Genomic DNA, 17,650 nt, shown 5'->3' with positions numbered 1-17,650 from the left:
ACCCCCCCCCCCCCCCCGCCTCACACATAGGTTAAGCTGTTCGCCTCTCATTCAGTAGGCGCCCCTCCTCTGTGCTTCCGAATCTTTCAGCAGCCTTTCTACTGCTTCTCTTTTGCTCCTTCTTACTGCTGTCTGTCAGCCACACCCCTGATCTAATGGTAGGTAAGATCTACACCCTGCCATCTCGGACAAGGGCGAAACATCTCCTCGAGGTCCCGTGTGCAAGTTGCGCACATTAAAGATCCCATGGTGGTTAAAAATCGATAAGAGTAGGCTTCGGCCGCCAACTTGGCAAAATAAAAAATTTCCTACCAACTGAAAAATGTTTGGTGTGTTCTGCGCGCTCATATGACCTTATGCAGTTGCGAGCGCCGTAATAAAACACTTACCCCCCTCCCCCACCTCCCGCCCTCCAACAGCAACATAAACAAAACAAAAACCAACAAACAACCCCCCCCACAAAAAAAACAACAAAAAACAGACAAAAAAGCCCCTATCACCAACAAAACCCCCAACCAAAACTACAACAACAATATCAAAATACACAAACAACCATACTATTGGGGAAGTAGCCTATTTCATCTTTTGATTACTTTGAATGAGCTTATGCAAGAGTTCAGTTTTACCATATCAAATCACATGTACCGTATGTAACGTCACAGACCGTCATGCAAATATTCGCTCTCTGGGATCAACCAGGCGTATTAAACTTATTGTCTTGTCCTCACATGGGCTAACTAAACTAATATACTGTACTACTAATAGGCATCTAGTCAATTTTTGTCACCCATTTTATATACTAAGGGCTATGTATTAAATCATTGCCATTGTAATGGTGGCCCCATATTATATTGGCATGCGTACTTAAATTTAGCAAAGGCTAGAACGAAATTTTTGGTGACATACATTCTCTTTCTATGTAGATCTAGTCCCGGGCGCAGCTTTGTGAAGCGAGCATAATTCGGACCACAGAGGAGACGACACGAGCCTAAAATTAAATCTTTTGAGGACGAAGTCCTTTTGAGGGGAGAGTCAGAGAGTTCTTAAATTGCCACTGTTGCACTCAAGCAGTAAGAATGGAGCCCACAGGTGCACCAACGAATCTTATCAACGTGCGCAACTTGCACACAGGACCCCCAAGACATTCGCCCTTCATTAATCGAAAATGCTAAGTGTTACGTACTCTAAGATCAGCGTGTGGCTGAAAAACAGCGTTAGAAAAGAATCAAGTGAACAGTAGAAAGAGTCAAGAGTAAAAGAGAGAGGAGCTCAGAGAAAGTCGGGGGTGGGGGTAAAAGTAGGGGCAGGAAAAGACTAGAAAATAGGAAAGGAGGAGAAAGGAGAACGTTTCAGATAAGGAACTTTATTCCGCTGCTGTCAGGATTAGAATCCGGGACCTATTGAATGAGAGTCGAACACCATATGTCTAGACCATGAAAGAACCCCTGTTTCTCGAGTGACTCATGGCATTTGATATCGGTTCCCAAAATAGCTCAATTTAAGTTTCATTACGTTCTGGGGGAGTATTTGTTACTGTTTCTGTATCGGAGTCCTCCTAGTACTTCTCCATTCTTTATTTTCTGTGTCAAAGTGTTGGTGGAGCACGTAGACCCCTCACCTAAAGAAACAAAAACAAAAACAAACAAAACAAACGACCCCCCCCCCCGGCCCCCAAGTGCATGAAACGTTGCCGCCACTTTGCCGATTCTGACTTCGATGTCGTCATTTATTGTTTTCTCTCTCTCTCTCTCTCTCTCTCTCTCTCTCTCTCTCTCTCTCTCTCTCTCTCTCTCTCTCTCTCTCTCTTTCTCCTCTTTCCATCTATCTGTCTATTTATTTTCGGTCTTTTTCCATCTTCTCTCTTTCCACACCCCTCTCTCCTCAGTCCTCCCTCTTTCTTCTCACCAAACTCATGTCCTCTCTTCTCCTCGACTTTACAAGCAGACCAAAAGATCGACTAACTTGATCTTATAATTCGTAGCTAATGTTGCCATCTAGCTATGTAAAATGAAAAAATAGAAATGTTATTGAATGAAATTTGGCCCTGGTCCAGAATTGTACAACCTTATTATTGTTTTAATTATAAATAGTATGCCCTGTGCCCAAAGAGAATCTTTGCTTGCCTGCCAAAAAAGAAATTTCCGGAACTCTTACATTTTTGTCTGCTTTCCCAAGTGGACATTTGATTTTCGGTTCTCAAACTGTCAACTATCCCATCGCAAAAATGTCCACTTGTTTGTTACATCAAGGATAAATATTAAAATTCCTTGAAATTAATTCTTTGAAAGTATTATACTATTATATGATGGATAGTTCTGCAAGTTTTCTGCATGTATAAAAAACGAAAGATATTTATATTTTTGTTTTGTACCACCCTCTTTCTCAGTAAAATATTGAGGTGGCCGGGAATTTCTGGTCGACACCGTCTATGAGATAGCACAGCAAGTTCAACTGCTTGAACTCGTGTCGTGTTGTGTGTGAACCGGTTGTGAGTAGTGTTGTGGGCTGGCAGTTTTTGTTGTTGGTAGGCTTCTGGTTATAACTAGCTTTTTATCTTTCCTCGGTTAAATTTTTGTTTCCAGTAGTTTGCCTTCTTCCCCGTAAGCTTTACGTTTAATGAAAACTTTCCCGCTGTTTCCTCAGCACTGTCACCATCAGAGACCGAGTCCTCGTGCCTCGTAGTCGTAGCAGTCACTGCTGTTAGTAGGCTAGTGTTAGCCTACTGTTAGTGTTGGCGAAGTCTTGCATCAGCACGGAACTAAATAAGAATATTACTCAGCTGGTGCTAAACTAGATCCCTAGTCTACAAGTAAGCGAAAGTCGTATAATTACAAAGAAACAATGTGTTATGATGATACCCTACAGTGATCTTTAGATGTTCATGAAATAAGGTGGAAAAAAATAGGCTTACAAAAGGTGATGAATAATTTCTACCATCCATATTATTCAGCCCAGTCTACTTGGCCAGTCATGTAGAAATCTAATTATGTTTGAGTTTGAAAGGAGGATGTACACTGAACAAAATCATTACTAGATCTAGATATCTAGATCTAGAAGTCTAGATTTAGATCTAAAGATCTATCTAGATTTTACTCAGTCTATAATTTTAAAATTAATTTTCTCAATAATAATTCCTCTAGCAATCACATGTCACAAGCAAGAAAAGAAAATCTTGAATGATACTGTATCTTGCTTTCTCCCAATCTATGATCTGTGCCATTTGATACTGTCTTCATGTGTGTACTTCTTGCCTTTTCCAAGTGAGTCTGATAAGTCAATGTGGCAATGGAATTTTGTCAACCAGTTGCATGCTCTTTTTTTGGGGTCCTCGTTTTCATGTGTAGTAGGCATAAATTTAGTCATGGTGAAAAAGTTTGGACTTGGGTGGTTGCGGTCCCAACCAGAGGTACGAACGAGTATGCTTGAAAAAAAAAGGATAAATTATAATAAATCGCGTGTGTGTATAAATGCAGATGTGCCCAATTTTGAAGTAGTCTGCAATAGACTAAACTTTGCTATCACGCATACGTGTTGACATTCTGTATTGTTTACATCGTCTAGTTTTCCTGCAAATATTATTCTGTTGTGAGTGATTACTTTGAACCTTTTCTCAAGTTAGATGCAATTCGCTGAAATACAAAAAACCGAAGATGGTATCGTGAAACTGTTTGAGTGATGAGTGATGTGCAAATTTTGTTGAAAATGTTTGAATATTTGATCAATAAATGCAATCATGTAATTAAAAAATTTCTTCACATTTTTCAGTGAATTTGGCACCAACGAGACACAGTGAAACTCAGTTACTACAACAATCATGAAAAGTTCAGAGGTCCGTGATGCTTTTATCAACTTTTTCAAGGAGAAGGAACATCAATATGTTCACTCTTCGTCCACCATTCCTCATGATGATCCCACACTGCTGTTTGCAAATGCCGGGATGAATCAGGTACATATTTTAGTATTGTTGATGCTGTAGAGCTAGATTCTATAGAGCTAATCCTCCCAAACCCAAGCAGGCCATGGAATAAGGTCAGGGTTGTCCCACCAACAGGAAGTGCAACCCCTCCTGGTGACACTCCTGGCTGTAATTTTTCTACAGTCTCTCAGGTTTAAATATGAATATAGGTGTTTTTACGCCCCCATCAACACAATTTACAACATTTAGGAGGCAGGCCTGTCAGGACCAACCTGGGTTGAAAGCGATACAACATCCCAGCAGAAAGACCGAAATACTTCATAATATTCCCCCCCCAGTACATCTTTCCCCCGACTATCAAACTACCCCCCCCCCCCCTCAGTTAAAATGACCACTTCGCACTTCTTTCCTTGCGTTTTAAAAGATATTATAAAATGGCTGTGTCCAAGATGTCCACCGGTATAAGATAAACACTTTTCACCATAACAACAGGTGACTGTCTTGGACAGTTTTGACTGTATTTTGTATCTTTTAATATTACTGTATCAATGTTTATGTCCACAGTTTAAGCCAATTTTCCTGGGAGTTGTGGATCCCAACAGTGACATGGCCAAGTATGTGCGAGTCGCCAACACTCAGAAATGTGTGAGAGCTGGAGGCAAGCACAACGACCTGGATGATGTGGGCAAAGACGTCTACCACCACACGTTCTTTGAAATGTTGGGAAACTGGTCTTTTGGGGATTACTACAAGGTATCAGTCATCATCATCATCATGGATTTTCTTTTCTTTCGGTTTTTATGTTTATCAGGATTTTCAGTTTAAGTGACTCCACTGTATTTGCCTGTCAGTCGTTTTTTTTCTTATTTCCTCTGTTTATCTCTGTGTCTATGCTGCTGGCAGTTTGTTTGGACTTGTGGTTGGCATTGAGTAGATGTTGGAGGGTGCCACTGTTAGGTTTTTCTTCTTTACTACCCCTCTTTTGTTTCTGTTTGTCTTGGTTTTGTTTTTTTGCATTCTCCGAATAACCATTATTTTGTTGATGTGATTCTTTTAACTGAAACTAACAATGTACTGTGCGGGTGGTTGGTGGGTATTCTGGTGTGGTTTGCTCCTTCTCTCCTATTAAGCATCTATGATCCCTATCTCTCCTCCGTCTTTTTTCTGTTTGTTACTCTCTTGTATAGCACCTCTAATCTTCGGCATTTATGTGATCTTATTGTGTTGCAAGTGCCATAAAACACTTACTAAAACTAAAAGATGTACTGTGTCATGTCTGATTGTCATGTTGAAAAGTTGTGTGGACACATACCAAAGAAGGGGAAGTTATCGAAAAATCTTGTCAGTTTGCACTTTGGGTAAAAAAATTATGTGAAATACTTCTGCAACTTTAGCTTGTTGCTTGATTTGTTTTGTTGCTGAATTTGTTTGCCTAAGAAAGTCCAGTAAGATTATTTGATTTTGAATGTGTTTTTTCAGAAAGAGATTTGCACCTGGGCATATGAGTTTCTTGTTGACCGCCTGAAGCTTGACAATTCTCGTTTGTATGTAACCTACTTTGGAGGGAATGAAAAAGCTGGACTTGAACCTGACAACGAAGCCAGAGATATATGGATTAAGCTAGGGTAAGCCAGTCAAATTACTTTTTGAACATTGCTTTAGAATTAACTTTACTACTTACTAAGCTGTCAAGACATAACAGCAGCGAGAGCATACAGCCAGAGATCCATTAGGCAGAGAAAGAGGCAGGCTCAAGAAAAGATGGATAGAGGGGGGTAAGAATAACGAAACATAGGACAAAAACAATACAGTAGTCTCCGCCTAAACGCACGCCATACAAAAGCACGCTCCGCTCAAATGCACGTTTTCGTCATCAGACGGGTTTTTTACTATGTAATTTAGACATACAAACGCACGGTCACTCCCTCTAAACGCACGCTCCGATCCGCGGAACACGCTGACAGATTAAGCTTGAGAAGGGGAAATTTAAAAAAACAAACTGTTTTTTGATTGGTCACTGGAAATGCATCTTTGAGAGAAGATTTCTGACTAGTATTTGGGTGACTGCGTGTGGTGTAATGTTTAGTTAGACCACAGAATTCTGTGAGTTAGACCAAGGAGTTCGCATAACGCGTGAATGCAGAAAGCACTAGATAGGCCTCAATAGGGTTTAATATTAGCCAAGTAAGCCTAATCAGTTGCGCTCGAAGAACTTATATATTCTTATATCGTACTTGTTCAACGAATCACAAGAGAAATGATTCTCTGAATGTAGAGATCTATGATTCTGAAGTCGTCCGTGAATTTACGGTCAGCGGGTGGTCGCTTGGAAAGCCACGTGGCCGCGCCGTCGTCTCTATGACTATCTCCAACAGTTGCCTCTTAGCTGTTCCCGACGTTTTATAGTGCATATTCATTACATTAATTTACTTTGAGGCTGTCTTTCTACCCCCCCCCCAATCAACGCCTTTGTAGATCCTTCACAAAACAGTCACGTGTCGTCACATTATCGGCAAAAATTAAAAAGTGACCTTCACCCCATAGGGAGGTCACTAGAATATCAAGACAATGAAATGACTGCGTCCCTTCCTCCCTTTGCAAAGGTTCATGTAAACGCACGCTCCGTATAAACACACGCTGAAGAGCCCTCCCGAGCATCGTGCGTTTAGGGGGAGACTACTGTATTACCATGCAAAATACAATGCCACATCAAGAGAAAGACGTTTATTTCTCCCCTCAACACAATAAGGTACGGGGGCTGGAAAAAGTAAAAGTAAGACTAACTGAACACTTTCTGTATTAATAAATGTCTGAACATCTCGCCGGGATACAGTATCTCATAGATCCTGGATCGGAGGGGCCCGCTTCATAGTTGATCCAATTTGTTTTAATGGGGACGTAAAAAACGGTAACAATTAATCAACTTCAGTAATTTTTATGGCGTGTTCGTATGACCTTGTGTAAGTGCTGGAGCAGTAAAAATCTTACCGTAGTGGAATAATGTTTGTGGGGTTTTTACTTTACATTTTGATGGATTTTATCACTATTAAAGGGGATTACTCTTTGACCTGGGAGTAATGAGAATACTTTTGTTCAAGATAAAGCATAAAATTCTCGTGTTATAAATTGAATCAAATGCTAACGTAAAACTCTTACTATACTTTAAGAAAAAAACCAGGGGTGGTTTGACTTAGAAATGTTTTTTCTGTCTGGTTGGGTCTAAAACTTAAACTTATACAGAGAAACCTATTCTTGTGTTTTTAGAGTTGATCCGGAGAAGGTGCTTCCTTTTGACATGGGAGACAACTTCTGGGAAATGGGAGAGACTGGACCATGTGGACCGTGCTCCGAGATTCACTATGACCGTATCGGTGGACGCAATGCCAAGGAACTGGTCAATATGGACGATCCAGATGTTCTGGAGATCTGGAATCTTGTGTTTATTCAGTATAACAGGTCAGTTTAAACTCAACCCAGTGGTAAAAATATGCAATGGTTAGCCCATGAGAAAAGGTATTTGGGCAAACTGGACTGTTTTATTTTGGATACTTCGTTTCATAATACAAAACATTTAAAACATGCTATTTGATATTTATGTCATGCATAATTCACAGAGGTCTCTCTTATTTGTAAAATTAGTATGCTTCATGTGATGTGGTCCAATGGCCTCAAACACTTAATAAAATACCTATCCACATACCCAAACAAGTCAGTTGGGCACTGATTTGTCCTGACACAGTATTTACAGTCAAACTTGTTCTATCCACTACTTGTCCAAGACAATGGCCTGTACAAATGACCTCGACCTATTTCCTCTATGTGTTTTTGTCCATTCGTAATGACACTGGTCAAGAAGATCACCTGTTTAAGATGACCACTTTTCTCCTCGAGAGTGGATGATTGGTCGCCTTGGACTAGTTCGACTATATTTTATAACAGAAGCATTATGTTCAGATTTAAAAAAAACAACTACTTGCGAATTTTTACACATTAATAATACATTAATAATACAGTCAAAATTGTCAGAGACCCAGTGTAGAGGAGAAAAGGGGTTATGGTGGGCATGTGGACATCTTGGAAGTGTCGTCATTACGATATAGTAAAAACACAAGGGTAAGGTAAAAGTGAAAGGGTGGCGTCGATGGCCTGATGGTTATGCTACCGGACTCATAATTGTCAGCTCGGTCCGACGTTGTGTCCTTGAGAAAGGCACTTTATACAAATTTCTCATTTGGTTCCGTCCTTTCGGAGATGGACTTTAAACTCGGAAGGTCCTGCCTCTTAAATAGCCTAACTTTGTTAATAGCGGCGTTTAAACTTATACCTTGTCACCATTTTCACTTGGTTGTTTGTACAGGTGATTGTCTTTCTTGTACAGGTGATTGTCTTTCTTGTACAGGTGACAGTTGAAGCAGGTTTGACTGTGCTTTGACACACTTCCAATTTGTTAATGTTTCAAAATTCTTTATACTACCTTTTGCCAAATTGAATCAAATATTGTTTCCTTTCATTTTACAGAGAAACCGATGGCTCTTTGAAAACCCTTCCCCGCAAACACATCGACTGCGGTATGGGATTTGAGAGGATGGTGTCTGTGGTTCAGGATAAACCTTCCAACTATGACACGGATGTGTTTGTGCCTCTGTTTGAGGCAATTCAAAAGGTAAAGTTAAAGAACAATCGCACTTCTTTTTCTCTGAATTCATGTGTCTGCTCTAATGCAAGTTGGATACTTTGTGGGTGGGGGAAGGGTCTCTGTTAGTTGAACCAAATACTGTCTGTGTTCGTATAGGAAAATACATATTGTACTTTTTGTAGTATTGCTCCTCATGGGTTTGCCAATGCTGGAAAATATGAGAACGAAGCCCACAAGTCAATTGAGGATATCCCTTGATTCAGGTCTACTTTGAAAATAGCTTGTATTTATTGAATGCAGAAAAGTGTGGGAGAAAGGTTTGGGGGGAGGGGGGAGGGGTGTTACCTGGTCAATATCTACCTTCTTCATCAGCGGCATAGGTAGAATCTGTTTTTTTGGTTGTGAAGAGTTAGCAGCTATACTTATTTAGCAAGTCCTAAACAGGAACTGTGGGTATTCTTCTTCCCCCCTGTCTTCTGAGATGTTGTTTCCCTCTCAGCCCAGGCTGGCCCTATCTGGTAGAATTGAAACCCCGCCTCCTGAATTGTCTAAATTGTGTCAATGGGGGTGTAAAAACACCTACATTAAGAAAAAAAATCAGTGTGCTTTATAAGACATATGAGTAGCTTACAATAGCATTAAATGTGTGCAACTTTCATGCACAACAAGGATATTCATGGATATAATCTAGGTCTACATGATATAGTGTAGCAATGCAAATGAAAATTGAATTTTTCGCTTGATCCTTTTTTATTCGGTACACAAGAAAGAGTTTTCAATTCTAAGAATTATGCTTTTTGAATTTTAAGAATCAGTTAATAAATAAAAAAGTTATGGGGTTGTAAAGGTTGGCAAGATATGGATGACCCACATATGTAGGAAAATACTCCTAAAAGTGGACCAAGCAGTAGCAGATTCTGTAAGAAAATCGACGATATCTAAGTAATTAATTGGAGTGTTTGAGAGAAGCTTGACTACCCAATGTGTTTTTGAGTGGAGTAATCATTTCTGCAGTCAGATTAACTGACCATTTCGTAGTTATTTTGTTATAATTAAAATTTTGGTGCACATATTCCAATTTTGCGAAAAAGGGGTGTCAGGATGAGAGCATTTTATTTATAGCATCGTATCACAACATGGAATATTTAAGAATATTATGTTGGCAGCATGATTTAATGATGGCAAAGCTTTCTGTGATGACTTTAGACTATGCCAACCATAAAATATAATTTAATTCAATCTAACTGTTCAATTAAAAACCCTTTTTTCCCATTGAGACGCGAACACCCCGAGAAATCTTGCCTCGGAATATCCCCATTACGATGTTACTGGGGAACAGAGAGAAAAACAACTGGATGCGCGCCTATTTCAAATGACCAATGAATGGGCTCGGAATAGTCATGCAAGGATTTGTAGGTCACATACATTTGCCGAGAGAGTGAGGGGAAAATGGCCGGTCTCCGTGCGATGCCGCTTTGGACAGGGGAGTAGTAGTGCATTTATGATAGATTCTAAACAACTACTTGACACAGAAGGTTCAAATCTTAGCACACTGTTGAGGAAAGATAGATCTCTTACCATCTCGTGTCGAATATCAAACTCCTTATAGTTTTCGGTGTACCTGATATGAAAGTGTTCCGACTCCAAAAGTATGGATTAATTTATGTATACGAACTTCAACTTCCACATATCGTTAGTTTGCCCTATTTTCTGATTGGTTTCCAAGTTTCATTCACATTGGTCCCGAAATAGCGCAGAACAAGCTCGAGAAAGTTACTCGCTAATGTTCCAACCCAGTCCAAAACTTCACCCGCAAACAGGGACCAAATTATCGCCGCGCACGGAAGCCCGATTAGCATTGCTATATAATGACACAAATATTGTCTCTGGGCTAGCAAAATGACATGTCTCATTTTTGCTGCTTTTGAAATAAATGAAGAAAAAATGTTTGACTGACTATTTAATCATCTAATAATAACAAAACTTGCCACACATGTCTCTATTGTGACTGGCAGCGAATTTTTGTTTTGGTTTTACCAAAAGATAGACAGTACCACAAAAACAAAATAAAAGGCTAGTTGCATTTTGGCACATCTCAGAGTTCTGCCATTATGCTAATGCAAGGATGATATGCTTGTTAATGTAACTTTGGATCTAAGCAGACTTTCTCTTGCGGCAGGCGACTGGTTGCCCGGACTACCAAGGCCGGATCGGGGCTGCAGACAAGGACGGTGTGGACATGGCCTACAGGGTCCTGGCGGACCACGCTCGGACCATCACCGTCACGCTGGCTGACGGCGGACGACCCGATAACTCTGGCAGAGGGTAGGGACCCACTTTGTTTTCTACGAGTCTCTCGTATCGTAAATCATGACCATTATCATCATCATCATCATCATCATCATCATCATCATATTGACAATGGAGCCGAAAAAGAGCCTCGCTCTTCGAGTGGAGTCCACATCGCCCATTAAGGAAACAAAAAAAATCATCATCATCATCATCAATGTCTTTCTCACCCTGGATCAGGGCATCGGCCAAGGACAAACACTTTCCATCTTTCCCTATCCAGGGTCAGCCTCTTGATGTTATTCCTATTCCACGTCTTCCCACTTTTCTGTACATCATTTTCTGTAACTCCTCTCCAAGTTCTGCATGATTTATGCAGCTGCCTGGCTTTCTGAGAGTTTGTCATTTCGAAAAAGAATTTTTTAATGTTTGTTTTTACCTTTAGTGACAGGGCTTTTTAGTGGAGACGACTGCACTACCTTATGTAATGTACCTGCTTCAGAGGTGCACATGTTGTGAAGTTGTGTGACTCTTCAGGGCTTCCTAACTATATAAATAAGCAAATAAACTTTTGTGTGGCTGGTGCTCAGAATGTGATTTACTCCTTTCTTAACAAACATCTATCATTCTTATATGGCCTCCTTCTTTTCTTTGTATGTTCACTCTCTAGTAATACTTCTAACCTTCCTCACTCATATGACCTAATTGTCTTTGAATAAAGAAGAAGACACAGTATAAGTGTTAAAAGATGTTTAGTGACTGGACGAACTGTTTGAGACACTAGACATTTCCCTTACTTTTCATGAAAATATTTTCTGATTTACAGTTATGTTCTGAGGAGGATTTTGCGCCGTGCAGTTCGGTACGCCACAGAAAAACTGAATGCAAAGCCTGGGATGTTTGCTTCATTGGTGGACACAGTGGTGGAGTTACTGGTGAGTCAGTTACAAATTTATGCTTTGTGCCTCATGCCTTGAATGAAATTAGATCAGCTCTGAAAGTTTGAACCAGCGTCTGTGGTGTAGCAGTTGGGCACTTTGCTGTGGTACATAAAAGACCTGAGTTCGATTCTGGAGTGGGGAGAAATTTTTGTCGAGTATCTCGATCTTTCAGCTTGGACATTGTATCTCTCTTAGCCTGACAGGCAGGGACAGAAGTCTGCTTTCTAAATGATGTAAATGTGACAATGTGGGCGTAAAAAGCACCAACGTTTAAAAAAAGGTAGGATGAAATTAAATCAGTGCTGAAATCTTACAGAGCTTGTGGCAGACCTACCATGGATATACATGATAGAAGCTATTTTGTTATCTAAAAACAGCTTTGATTTTTTAAGTACAAGTTCCAGAAAAGTATTTGTTAGTGTTGGAAGATTGTTAAAGCTGTCTATATATCGTGATTATGTCTAATCATAACCGTAGAATGTAAAAATTTGTCTTGATTGTAATTCATTTTTTTTTTTTCAGGGAGATGCTTTTCCTGAAGTGAAGAAAGACCCTCAAGAGGTAATGGAGAATAAATGTTTTTCCTTAGATAGATTTTATATTTTTGAGCAAATGAGCCGATTGCTAAAGGCTGGTTTAATAATGTCACTACAACATAGATTTTCAAACAGTCAATTTTTATGCCTCTCTCACTAGCATACAACCTGTAGTGGATACGTTTTCTAGTTTCGTGGTGAAAAGATGATTGTATACATTACTTCACCAGTGTCTGCGGTGTAGTTGTTAGGCGCTTTGTTGTTTTACACAAGAGACTCGACTTTGATTCCTGAGTGGGGATACATTTTTATCGACTGTCTCAGTCTTTTTACCGGGATGTTGTATCCCTGTCAGCCCGGATTTTTCCTGACGACTGGGACGGAAGCTCGCCTCCTAAATAATCTAAATTGTGTTGTTGGAGGCATCTACATTTTAAACTTAGATATACAACACTTGCAGAGGAATGTTAGTCAGTTTTCAAACTCTTCTCAAGGTCCTCTATTGGGAGTGCCCCTGTCGTTATGGGAGACGTGACAAGTAACATGGGTGTGTTTGCTGGATTTTGTCACAAAGCGAGAAAAATGCCCTCTAGCATGCACACAGTGAAATCGGCAGTATGCAAAAATCATTTTGTGCAATTGTGTGTCTTAAGTACAAAGAATACATGTGTATAAAAAAGTCAGGGCCTGAAAATCTGTTTGCTATGTACAAAAATATTGTTTAGCACGCACACAGGGAAATCGACAGTACGCAGAAATCCTTTTGTGATGTATAAAATTCACCAATTATGTGTACATGTGTATAAAAAAGCCAGGGCCTGAAAATCTGTTTGCTATTTATACAAGTGAGTGTTTGACCATATGTGTGTGTTCACTATATGCAGGCTAGATTACAGGTAGTTTAATCCCTGTAAGATTTTCATTCATATTATCCACATAGGGTTGCTATTTGCTATACTATCAGGACCCTGCTGGACTGTGGTGCGGATGACTCTTGTTCAATTCCCCAGTGTGATATTTTGGAATTTTTCTTGCTTGGGGCAGCTCATGTGGCAGAATCCCAACTCTATACTAGTCTCACAGTGATGGATGGGGCGTGTCCTATACCTTACAATGAGATGAAAATGGACTGTTCTTTATAACCTGAGAAAAAAAGTGGTGCAAAATGATGTAAATAATGATGGGATTTTAGTTTTAGTAAGAGCTTTACTGCACTTTCAATACAAATAGGTCATAGTAAGTGCTGAAGATTAGAGAGTAACATGCAAAGAAAAGGAGGAGAGATAAGGACGATAGGTGTTTGATTGGAAGGAAGGAGCAACCACACTGGAGTGCTCGCCAACCTCCCAAGATGATGAGAGTGACCACTTACAGTTACACTTGTTGTTTTTTCCTTGTTTACAGATTAAAGAAATCATCAACGAGGAAGAGGCTCAGTTTTTGAAGACATTGTCAAGAGGACGTCGCCTATTGGAGAGGAGCATCAATAAAGTTGATGGGAAAATGCTTCCTGGTTAGTTGTTTTTCTTTTTTATTAAAAAAATTTCTTTTGTTGTATCAGGTATTTTATGCCTTCATTGACACAATTTAGATTATTCAGGAGGCAGGCTTCTGACCCTGCCTGTCACGAGTCCAGCAAGGTTTAGAGGGATACAATATCCCAGTAGAAAGACCAAGATGCTTGATAAAAATTTCTCCCCACTTGGTAATGGAACTCGTGTCTCCTGCATGCGATAGTGAAGCACCTAACCGCTACACTACAGATGCTGGTTGGTTAGTCGTTACTTCACTTCTTCGGTAACTGTTCGCAGAAAATAATCCTAGCAATAACCCTTGGTTGATGGAGCATGTTTTTTTTTATTGTGTGACCTCTCATCACTGGTGGTGAAATGTGGCATATTGGATGGCTTCAGGGCAATAAGATTCTTCGTGCGCTTATTGTGAAAATGTAAACATTTTAATATCTTTTCTTACTCTGAAGAAAGTCACGTCAAATTCCAAAAGTTTCCTGACTGAGCGTTTTTGAACTCTTCTCCCATCTGGCTTGGTCTTTTCGGGGACTGACATTTTGACATTAAATTCAAAAGTCCTGCATCTTGAATATCCCAATAGTGTTGATCACTGCGTTAAATACACCAAACTTAAGGATGACAAGGAAGCTGAAGAGTGGATTGAACGCGTTCAGAGTTCACTCCTTACAAAGTGGTCAGATGGGTGTTGTACATCCAGCCAGTAGGAAAAGGGTTCAAACCCATACATTAACACTTTTTTTTTGCAGGTGACATTGCGTGGAGACTTTATGACACGTACGGTTTCCCTGTGGACTTGACTCTGCTTATGGCGGAAGAGAAAGGAATCGGGGTGGACATGGAGTCTTTCGAGGAAGCCAAAAACCACTCTTTGGTGAGTTGGTGAGCGGATTCCTTACTTAAATTCATATTCAGAGATGAGGATAATATAATAGCTTTTATGAGAGCATCTCATATTCGCCAATGTGTCTCAGGTCTGACACTTGGTGATGATGGCTCAGAGCTTGAATTATGAAATGCCATCTTGAAAGTATGGAATAGCATCAAGAGGCTAGCCCAGTATAGAGAAAGGTGGAAAGTGTTCGTTTGTGGCCTATACCCTGGTGCAGGGTGAGAAAGGCAATGATGATGATGATCTTGAAAGTATGTACCTTTTATTCATAGTACTCTTATGTTCACAATGTGATGCCATTGATTGTGCTGTGATAGTATAAATGTTTACTCATGTGTTAGCGTTAGTCCAAACAACATGTTCATTCACCTGTCTTTTTTTATTTAGATGAAGGTATTGTAAAGTGCCAAGAGCTGTATTATACTGGAGCAGGCTATATAGAAATTACAGCCGAACCTGCACAAATGGCCACCCCCCCCCCCTTGCGATTTTTTAACATTATAATGACACTGCACAATGTCCACTTGTGTAAGATGCCCACTTTTCTCCTCGACGATGTGGGGCCATCTCAGACAAGTTCAACTGTATCTGTGAGATTGTTATAATTTGACGAGTGTCTTCCATCTTTAACAGCTCATGTCCCAGGGTGTGAGTGGCACGAAGGAAGATCTCATCGGCCTTGACATCCACGCGCTCAACGACTTGAACACACGCAAGGTGCCGCCCACAGATGATTCCCTCAAATACTCTTATCAGGCAGATGAGCAGGGCAACTATGGTAAGCTCATGTCCTCTTTTCTAGAGGTGTCCTAGTCAAGCAGTTCGGTGTCAGACTTGCGATAAAAAGTAATGAATCGACAATGTCACCACCGTAGTTTGAGACTTTGTGCAAGTTTTCAGGTTTTTCGGTGGCACTGTAAAGACCATATAACTAGAAAGAGCAGAGGAGTGTAGGACTAAGATGGTTTGAACAATTTTTTACTTATATAAATCAGTTGTTGTAAACACTTTAGGTGGTTCTAGTGTTATACTTGAATGAGTAATTTACTTTTGAAGAATACAAAAATACAAAATAAAGTAACATTTCAATGGGGGGAAAGATAACCAAGAAAGAAGTTTACGAGCAAACAGCATTTCTGGGGGGGGGGGGGTCCCTAACAGTTATCTTTAAGATTTAAAACGCGGCACATTTAGTTGGAAATACCAAATACAAAAGAGCTAGTTGATAGAAATGGGCAGGGTAAGAAAAGAAAATACAACAGAAAAATAATGGTTTTAAAATTAGTGAGTTCAATTCTTAGCTCTGCCAGGTAGAATGTTACATCTGTAGGTCAGCTACTTAAGCTGTAAATGGTTTTTGGTTTGTTGGCAGAGACAAAATATGAATAGTAGTGGTATGCACCTCACAAACTGCAATGCTGTATGCCCCACGAGGAATGAAATAATGGCTGCCTGTCCAAGATAAACATATATACGAACGTGTCAAGAGTTGGGTTGAGAAACCATGAATAGAGAGTCAAGACTGTTTTCAAGTTTTCTTAGTTTTAAATAAAAATACCATGTCCTTGTATGCACAGGCATGCTTGGTGCCCTCCTGTATTGTCAGCTTGTTGCTGCTTGAAAAATGAATTATTTTGCTGTTGTTCTTGTCGTTGTTGTTGTTGTTATTAATCCAGTTCCCTTTCAGCATGTGCCTTTGGCTTAAGCCATGTTTTAAAAGGTGGTCTTTCACATTTGTTTATTGCTGCAGTATAGGGTATTGTTATTGGCTGTAGTAGGAACAGGAGGAAAAAGTTGCTGTCGGAGATCCTGTTGTTTAGGTTATTCAAAGAGCAGATGTTGGACTGAATTAGTGGGGGGTTGACGGCTGCTCTGGTGTGGTTTGTTCCTTCTTTACTATCGAACGTATATTGTCTTTATCTCCCCCACAAACTTTTTTGTGTTTGTTACTCCCTTCTAACATGATCTCTAATCTTCTGTAGGCGGTTGGCGGATGCTCTAGTGTGGTTTGCTCCTTCTTTTTAGTCAAACATATCGTCTTAACCTCCCCTCCTTCTTTTTTGTGTTTGTTACTCTCTTGTATCACCTCTAATCTTCAGCTTTTATATGACCTTATTGTGTTGTTGCAAGTGCCATAAAACTCTTACTAAAGCTCTAATCTTCTGCACTTTTTGACCTTATTGTGTTGCAAGTGCTGTAAAACTTTTTCTAAAAAGTACTGAACTGAGTGTTTTCGTGTGTGTGTCCTTTCAGTGTTTGATGCCGCCACTGCCAAAATCACGGGTCTGAGATACAATAAGGCATTTGTGGAGTCCGTGAGCCCGGGACAAGAGTGTGGCATCATGCTGGACAGGACCTGCTTTTACGCTGAACAAGGTGGTCAAATCTACGATGAGGGTTTTATTGTCAAGGCTGATTCTGAGGTATTATAATAATAGTACTACTACTAATAATAATTGTGTCGGAGGGCGCCAATAGTACGTCCATGTCTTTTCTTTCCCTCTTTTGCTTCTTTCCGTCTTGCTTCTTCCATGCACTTTTTGACCATTATTGTGTTGATGTCCATCTCTGTTCTCTTAACTCAAACTCACTGCTGTTGGAGTGATTGGAGGGTTTTGTCTCGTGTGCTATGCAGGGTTAATTTTTTTAAACGTATTGGGTTTTCAAAACTTGTACCAGTGTTGTGCGCAGGTGACCCATTACGGTTTTGGTTTTCCAATTGTCTATCACAGGATGACGAGTTTCGAGTGAAGAATGTTCAAGTTCGTGGAGGATATGTGCTGCACATCGGTACTGCAGAAGGCAACTTCAAGATTGGAGACTCTGTGAAACTCGGCATTGATGAGGTCAGTCGCTCAGTATTTTTGTTCCTTTGGGTATTTTTAAATGCTTTTTGGGAAGGGGGGGGGGT

At 40.1% G+C, this 17,650-nt stretch overlaps 1 protein-coding gene across 4 annotated transcripts in view; it reads left to right on the top strand.

Annotated features, from left to right (window-relative positions):
- Positions 1-2,418: 2,418 nt before the first annotated feature.
- LOC101847203 (alanine--tRNA ligase, cytoplasmic) overlaps positions 2,419-17,650 on the top strand; it is a 27,475-nt gene continuing 12,243 nt past the window's right edge. Inside the window, exons 1-14 of one of the 4 annotated variants that reach the window (XM_005102576.3) lie at positions 2,419-2,488; positions 3,766-3,946; positions 4,481-4,669; positions 5,396-5,541; positions 7,181-7,372; positions 8,435-8,579; positions 10,732-10,877; positions 11,668-11,776; positions 12,305-12,343; positions 13,723-13,831; positions 14,597-14,721; positions 15,373-15,517; positions 16,993-17,162; positions 17,472-17,585. In XM_005102576.3, coding sequence (XP_005102633.1) covers positions 3,815-3,946; positions 4,481-4,669; positions 5,396-5,541; positions 7,181-7,372; positions 8,435-8,579; positions 10,732-10,877; positions 11,668-11,776; positions 12,305-12,343; positions 13,723-13,831; positions 14,597-14,721; positions 15,373-15,517; positions 16,993-17,162; positions 17,472-17,585 — 1,761 coding nt within the window. In that variant the 5' untranslated portion in view covers positions 2,419-2,488; positions 3,766-3,814. The other 3 variants (XM_005102574.3, XM_005102575.3, XM_005102573.3) reach the window with 3 other exon arrangements.

The sequence above is a fragment of the Aplysia californica genome, unplaced genomic scaffold, assembly GCF_000002075.1.
Source record: "Aplysia californica isolate F4 #8 unplaced genomic scaffold, AplCal3.0 scaffold00331, whole genome shotgun sequence".
Lineage (NCBI taxonomy): Eukaryota > Metazoa > Mollusca > Gastropoda > Aplysiida > Aplysiidae > Aplysia > Aplysia californica.
This window is presented reverse-complemented; position numbering and strand designations above follow the sequence as displayed.